The sequence below is a fragment of the Orycteropus afer genome, unplaced genomic scaffold (genome assembly GCF_000298275.1).
Source record: "Orycteropus afer afer isolate SDZICR_OR568_19922 unplaced genomic scaffold, OryAfe1.0 scaffold00244, whole genome shotgun sequence".
In the NCBI taxonomy this organism is placed as follows: Eukaryota; Metazoa; Chordata; class Mammalia; order Tubulidentata; family Orycteropodidae; genus Orycteropus; species Orycteropus afer.
Window position 1 is genome coordinate 4520529 of NW_006921831.1, and position 8226 is coordinate 4528754.

Here is an 8226-nt window from a genome sequence, read left to right on the forward strand (position 1 = left end):
TCGGAGGAAGACGGAGACTCGGAGGCGGAGCGTGAGACGCGGCGCGTGACGGCCGTGGCGGTGATGGCTGCCGAGCCGGGGCACATGGACATGGGCGCCGAGGCCCTGCCTGGTCCCGACGAGGCCGCCGCCGCCGCCGCCTTCGCAGGTGAGTGCCCGTCCTCGCTCTCGCCCCCTGCGTGACCAGCTCCGCATACTTGCACCTGCGCGACCAGCGCTGACCCTCCTACTTGCTCTCCCGCTCTACACACCTGTCCTGCATGACAAGCCCCGCCCCCTTTTGCGTGCACACCTGCCCCGAACAACGGTACACACTTGCTTCGAGTAACCAGCCTCGTCTGCATGTTGCACACATGCCGTACACGCCTGTCCTGTAAACCTGCCCCACATGACCAGCCCCTAGCCCTCCTGCCTGCACACCTGTCCCGTGCACCTGCACCTGCCCGCACACCTGTCAAGCCTAAGTGGTTGCCACTTTCCTTGTATTCCTGTCTCGCTTGAACAGCTTCATCTCCTCTTGCTCTCTCATCTGTCTGGCACGATCCTTCCAATCCCCTCGTGTAGGCACACCTATCTCCAGTGACCAACCGACCCTGCCCTGCCCCACACACCTGCCTTCATCCCTGCACTGTGTAACCAGCTAGGCCCCTTCCCGCCTGTACACCGGGCACCTCTTCCCTTTGTGTCCTAGCCCTGCCCCTCCTATCTGACCCTTCTGTGCCTATTCTGGAACCTTCTCAACACCAGGCCTAGCCCTACCCACCTTCTCCTCCGTGCATCCTAGGTGGTGGTGACACAGGAGGGGCAGGTGTGGGTTCTGCCCTGGAGGAGTCCGAGGGTGGATGAGGGGTAGGGGCTTGTCAGTGGTTGTCTGGAACGTCCAGGGGCCAAGGGCAGGGCAGGTGGGACCGTGTGCACTCTGAGGAACTGCCTCCTGTCCCACCAGTGAGAAGTTCTCACCAGTAGGGAGTCCCCGAGTGAGTGTCACAGCCCTTCTGGTGGAGCAGGGCCAGCGTGTGTTGGGTGGGTGATCAGCACTCAGCACTCGAGTGCCATTGGCTCCTATGGGAGCGAGCCACCTGGCCGGCTGCTGCCCCAGAGGCACTGTCCTCATTGGGAACTCTGCTGGCTCTACACCTGGACAGCAGCCGTTGGTCCTGGCCCCGGCTTGGGGCTGAGCTGCTGTGGGTGAGTATGTTCACCGTCAGGGATATGCTCAGCCCTGTGCTGGGCCTGACCCACCCAGCGCCTCTGGTCAGTGTGAGGCTTGGGGAAGAGCTCTCATGACCTTGAGTGAAGGATCACATATCTCCCAGGTGTAAATAATTTCAAGGACACTGCCTCAGACTTCGCCCACTGCCCACCCCTGGCTTGCTCAGGTGCCATCCTGGTGGGCTGGAGCTTGGTACTGCCCATGAGGTAAGGTAGCTGACAGTGGCCCTGGTTCCCCTGCACCTGCATCTGGCCGTGGGGCACAGGCCAACGGGTAGTTTCAGCAGAGCTCGATGAGTGTAGGGTTAGTAGCACTTGCAGGATGCCGTTAGCCAGTGTGTTTCCAGCACTCACGCTGTATCGTGCCCTTCTGGGCATGGAGCATTCTAGAATGGCGGCCTGGAGGCAGGAGGACAGGCTTCCCAAAGGGGCCTGAGCCCAGAGCTGGATACTCTGGGAGGAGGCAGTGCAGGTGAGGGAGGCTGGAGCGGCCGCTGTATAGGATCCTGGTGGCTGAGCCACCCAGTCTGGCTGGGGTAGGAAGCGTGAAGGGAGCATGGCAGGAGGTAGAGGGCTGCTGCTCCCTTCCCTGGCCTGGTGGGCGTGGGGGATCTGCTGGGAGTGTCCTGAGTGAGTAAGTCTAGCTGTCCCACTGGGCAGGAAGTGGTCCTCACCCAGAGCTGAGTGGCGAAGGACACCATACTCACCTGTAGGGCTCACAGGCCGTTTGCAGTTGGATTTTTGAGGAAGGGGAGAGAAGGCAAGTGGTGGTGGGGGGAGCCTTGTTGGGGAGACAGCTCTATCTTCCTCCTGGAGCAGCTCCCCTAGATCTCAGTGCAGAAGGTGACTGCCATGTTGGTGTCAGGGGAGGGTTTGCCATTGAAGGCACTCGTGCCTGGGGGGGGCTGGGTTTACTCCTCACAGCTGTTGGTGCTGTGGCCTCCTGGCTTCAGTCATGCACTGAGTTGGATGTGTTCTGCTGCAGAGGTGACCACGGTGACGGTAGCCAACGTGGGTGCGTCCGCGGACAACGTCTTCACTACGTCTGTGGCGAACGCAGCGTCCATCTCAGGACACGTTTTGGTAAGATGCAGCTGAGGGCTTGCCCCTGTGGCTCTGAGTGCCTTCTCAAGCTGGTGGATCTGGGGCCCCTGGACAGACTCACCCGGGGGCAGTAGAATCTCATACGTCTGCTTCTACTGTGGCTTGGCCTGATGGCGCCTGGCAGAGTCCAATGCTCTCTGCTTCTGGAACCTTCTCAGCTGGGCTTAGAGGGCAGCCTGCTAAGGTAGAACTGTGTGTGGTTTGAGTTTGGCAAAGGCTTTTCATTGCTTGGTTTCCTTGGTGAGGGGAAGTGCATGTGACAGATGCATGGCTTCTGGGGTAGAGGAGCCAGAAGGGCCTCTGAGGCATGCAACTAGGGTGGCAATTTTTTTTTTTTTTTAGTTGTGATTTGGGTGAAAGTTTACAGAGAAAATTCACTTTCCATACAGCAGTTCACATACACTTTGTCTCATGACATTGACTACAATTTACCCCAATGCAACAGCTCCCCTCCCACTTCTTTCCGATAGTTACCTCCTCCCTGTGTCCATCCCTCCATGCATTCCTGCCCCCGGAGCTGTGTTCCTGTGCATACACAGCCCTTCTATTCTCTCATGATTGATCTCTACAAGGAGTATATCTACCTCAGGTAAATGTTCACTTCATATGCCTGTGTTTTGTTTAGCTGGAAGCTACAGGAGTGGGTTCAATTCCAGACCTGAAGGGCGGCTGGGGCCATAGTCTCAGTGGTTCCATCAGGCTCTATCAGACCAGCCAACCTGGTCCCTTTTTTTCCCAGTGGTTTTGAGTTTTGTTCCGCATTGCTCTCCTTCTCTATCCTGGATCTCTTACATAGATCCGCCTCTGAGTGGTTGACAGAGGTAGCTGGGCACCATCTAGTTCCTCTGGTCTCATATAGGCTGAGGATTGCATGGTGTGTCTTGGACTAATTGTTTCCATGAATCTTTGGTTTTCTTCATTCTTCTTTGCTCTGGATGAAGAGAGACCCATTGTTGTATCTAGATGGCTGCTTGCAAGCTTTTAAGATCTCGGTCACTACTCGCCAAAGTAGGAAGTGGAACAGTGTTTTGTGTGGTATGTTATGCCAATTGAGCTTGATGTCCCCTGCGACTATGGTCCCAAGCCCACAGGTTCAACTACTCAGTCTCTCTGGGTAGCTGGCTGTGACCAAGAAGCGACTACAACCTTGACCCTTGTCAGCCCTACTGTACGCCTGGGAATTCTTACAGATCATACAAATACACTTATAGGACCATTGTTGGCCAGCTCTATACATGGTCTTGGGTACACTCCCCCACTGCATAGACATACCTAATAGTTCAGCCTGTTAGGGTGGCACTTCTTTTTTTTTTTTCAAATTTTTTATTTTTATTAGGATTTGGGTGAAGATTTACAGAGTAAATTCACTTTTCATACAGCAGTTCACATATACTTTGTCTCATGTCATTGACCAAAATTTACAATGCAGCAACTCCCCTCCCACTTCCTCCCCATAGTTACCTCCTCCCAGTGTCCATCCCTTCATACTCTTCTGCACCCTGAGCTATCTCCCTGTGCATAAGCAGCCCTTCCTTCTCCCATGATTGTTCTCTCCAGGGCGTGTGTCTCCTTGAGGTAAATGTTTAACTCACATGCCTGTACTTTGTTTGGCTGGAAACCACAGTTGTGGGTTCAATTCCAGACCTGAAGGGCAGCTAGGGGCCATAGTCTCAATGGTTACACCAGGCTCCATTGGACCAGCAAACCTGGTACCCACCTTCTTTTTTTTTTTTTTTTGCCTCCAAATGATTTTGAGTTTTGTACCACATTGTTCTCCCTCTTTATGCAGGATCTCCTACATCCCTTCCAAGTGGATGGCAGTGGTAGCTGGGCACCATCTAGTTCTTCTGGTCTCATAGTTGTATAGGTTGCAGATCAGATGGTGTACCAGTCGCTAGGACTGATTGTTTCCATTAATTTTGGTTTTCTTCTTTCTTCTTGACGAGGAGAGACCCATCGTTTCATCTAGATGGCAGCTTGCTAGCTTTTAAGATCCCAGTCGCTACTCGCCAAAGTAGGAAGTGGAACAATGTTTTGTATAGTATGTTATGCCAATTGAGCTTGATGTCTAGGGTGGCACTTCTGCTGCCATTGCCAGGCAGCCTTGTACTGTCTGAGTGTGGGAGTGCCCAGCCCAAGGGCTGTGGTTTCCAGCTGGACTGAAGCTCTGCACCTCCAGACCAGCTCCTGTCTGTGGGTCCTGCTCTGCTTCCTCTCCACGTGCATAGTCCTCTGAGTTCTGGAAGGGAAGTACTAGTGGTGGTTCAGTCTCCTGGTGCTCCTGTAACAGAAATGCCATACGCGGGGCTTCAATGAGCAGGATGTATTTCCTGCCAGTTAGGAGGCCAGAAGTCCAGATTCAGGGCACCAGCGCGCAGGGGGGACTGTCTCTGTCGGCTCTGGGCAATGGGTCTTGCCTCAGCTTCTCTAGCCGGCAGACCTTGGAGGTCCTGTGCTTGCGGATTGCTCGGCCTGTGTGGTCTTCAGATAGTGGGGGTCTCCCCCTGTGTCTGCCTTCTTTTGTGCCTGGTCTGGCCTTTTTTGTCTCTGAAGTGGTTAGCTTAAGACACACCTGACACTGAGGTGACCTCATTAAACTGACAGAAAATCCTGTTCCCAGTGGGATCACATCCACAGGGTAGAGTTAGGATTCCCATGGGGATGCAGTTTAGCCCATAACAGCCCCATGCTTGGTGAGCAGAGGCACTGGGCAGGTATGTGCGTGTGTGTGCTCGTGGCTGCTTGTGGTTTCCCTCAACTCCACCGCAAACATCTGCTCATTTCCTGACTCTTAAGTGTTTAGTTTGCTGAGGTTCCACTGTTGTGTATGCCCTTGTAGCCAAACCACAAATGATATGGGACGTATCCATCACCTCAGAACATTCCCGCATGCCCCATACCAGTTTTCAGCTTACATCAACATAGATTAAGTAGGTGAGACGAAGTCTGGCCGTTCTCGCTTCTAAGGAGCGTTCCAGCTGCATTTCTTCCAGGACAGATTTGTCCGTTCTTCTGGTAGTCTGTGGTGCTTTCAGTGTTTTTTACCAACACTGTAATTCAAAGACACCAACTCTTCTCGGTCTTCCTTATTCATTGTCCAGCTTTCACATGCATCTGAGCCAACTGAAAAGTCATGGTTTGGGTTAGGCGTACCTTAGTCTTCAAAGTGACATCTTTTCTCTTCAACACCTTGAAGAGGTCTTTTTACAGCAGATTTGCCCAGTACAATACGTGTCTGATGTCTTGACTGCTGCTTTCATTGGTGTTGATCGTGGATCCAAGTAAAATTAAATCCTTAAGTTCATTCTTTCCTCTGTTTATCATCATGTTGCTTATTGGTCTAGTTGTGAGGATGTTCGTTTTCTTTATGTTGAGGTGTGATCCATCTTCACTTTATTTATTTTTCATTTTTATTGTGATTTGGGTGAAATTTTCCCCTGACTGTCTCCTTGTGCAGACATTGCTCTTCTGTTCTCCCATGATTGACCGCTCTAAGGAGTTGTCAGCATTTTCAGGAAGCAAGGTTGTAGCATTTGTGTATCACAGGTTGTTAGTAACTCTTCCTCCAATCCTGACGCCATGTTCTTCTTCCTATAGTCTGCTTCTAGACTGTATGCTCAGCATACAGATTGATTAAGTGTGGTGAAAGGATACAACCCTGACATACTCCTTTCCTGATTTTAAACTACGCAATATCTCCTTGTTCTGTTCAAACAACAGCCTCCTGGTCTATGTATAGGTTCCTCATGAGTACAATTAAGTGTTCTGGACTTCCCATTCTTCTCAACGTTATCTATAATTTATTACAATCTGTGTAGCTGAATGCCTTTGCAAAGTCGATAAAACAAAGGTAAACATTTTTCTGGTATTCTTTGCTTTCAGCTAAGATCCATGTGACATCAGCAATGATATCCCTCGTTCCACGTCCTCTTCTGAATCCAGCCTGCATTTCTGGAAGTTCCCTGTCAATATACTGCTGCAACCATTTTTGAATTGTCTTCAGCAAAATTTTACGTGCATATGATATTTATGATGTTGTTGTTGTTAGGTGCTATCAAGCCAGCTCAGAGTCATAGCAACCCTATGTACAACAGAACAAAACACTGCCTTGTCCTTAGTAACAAATCAGACAGGGTTTCACTGCTATTCATAAGGTGTTCACTGGCCAATTCCTTGAGAAATGGATGGCCCCTTCCTTCTTCTGAGTCTGTCTTAGTCTGGAAGCTCCACTGAAACTTGTCCACCATGGGTGCCCCTACTGGTATTTGAAACACCTGTGGCATAGCCTCCAGCCTCATAGCAACATGCAGGCCACACAGTATGGCCAACTGACAGACGAGTGGTAGGATAGTCATGATGTTGTTGTTGTTGTTATGTGCCATCGAGTGTCGGACCCGACTCATAGCGACCCCTCCTTGGATTTCCGAGGCAGTATCACTACGGAAGTAGATTGCCCCATCTCCCTTCCGAGGAGTGACTGGTGGGTTTGAACTGCCAGCCTTCTGGTTAGCAGTCAAGTGCCTTAGGCATTACACTACCAGAGCTCCCTGGATATTAATGATAGTGTTGGATAATTTTCACATTCTATGGAATCACCTTTCTTTGGAATGGGCACAAATACGGATCTCTTCCAGTCAGTTGGCCAGGTAGCTGTCTTCCAAATCTCTTGGCACAGCTGACTGAGTGCCTCCAGCGCAGCATCTGATTGTTGAAACATCTCAGTAGGTATTTTGTCAATTCCTGGAGCCTTGTTCTTCTCCAGTTCCTTCAGTGCAGCTTCAACTTCTTCTTTCAGTACCATCAGTTGTTGATCATATGCTGCCTCCTGAAATGGTTGACATCGACCAATTCTTTTTGGTACAGTGACTCTGTGTATTCCTTCCATCTTTTTTTTGATGCTTCCTGCATCATTCAGTATTTTGCCCATTAAATTTTCAGTCTTGCAGTTTGAGGCTTGAATTTTTTCTTCAGTTCTTTCAGCTTGAGAAATACCGGGCACATTCTTCCCTTTTGGTTTTCTAATTCCGGGTCTTTGCACATTTCATTATAATTTATCTTGTCCTCTTGAGCTGCTCTTTGAAATCTGCTGTTTAGCTCTTTTATTACAATATTTTTTCTATTCACTTTAGCTACTCTCTGTTCAAGAGCAAGTTTCAGAGTCTCTTCTGACGTCCACTTTGGTCTTTTCTTCCTTTCCTGTCTTTTTAATGACCATTTGCTTTCTTCATGGATGATGTTCTTGATGCCATCCCACACTCATCTGGTTTTCCGTAATTGGTGTTCAATGTGTTAAATCTATTTTTGAGATAGTCTCTAAATTCAGGTGAGATATACTCAAGGTCGTATTTTGGTTCTCACAGACTTGTTTTAATTTCCTTTAGCTTCAACTTGAACTTGCATATGAGCGGTTGATGGTCTGTTCCACAGTCAGCTTCTCGCCTTGTTTTCACTGATGGTACCAAGCTCCTCCATCACCTCTTTTCACAAATGTGGTTGATTTTATCTCTATGTATTCCATCTGGTGAAGTCCACACGTATAGTCGCTGTTTATGTTGTTGACACAGGGTATTTGCAATAAATAAGCCCTTGTGCTATTGTTGTTGTTATGTGCCGTCAAGTCGGACCTGACTCACAGCGACCCCTCCTTGGGTTTCCGAGGCAGTATCACTATGGAAGTAGATTGCCCCATCTCTTTTCTGAGGAGTGGCTGGTGGGCTTGAACCGCCAGCTTTCTGTTTAGCAATCAAATGCCTTAGGCACTACACTACCAGAGCTCCCAAATGAGCCCTTAGTCTTGCAGAGTTCTATGACGTGATCTCTGGCATCATTTCTCACACTGAGATGCTTCTTTGTTTCCAGCTTCTCGTTGCAATGACCAGTAATTATCAACACATCTTTTTTTTTTTTTTT

At 49.8% G+C, this 8226-nt stretch overlaps 1 protein-coding gene across 1 annotated transcript in view; it reads left to right on the plus strand.

Moving 5' to 3' along the window:
• DEAF1 (DEAF1 transcription factor) overlaps positions 1-8226 on the plus strand; it is a gene marked incomplete at its 5' end in the record, with an annotated part of 75297 nt that continues 67071 nt past the window's right edge. Inside the window, 2 exons of the mRNA XM_007949301.2 lie at positions 1-148; positions 2198-2295. Of these exons, the coding sequence (XP_007947492.2) occupies positions 1-148; positions 2198-2295 (246 nt within the window). The remainder of the gene's footprint in view (positions 149-2197; positions 2296-8226) is intronic.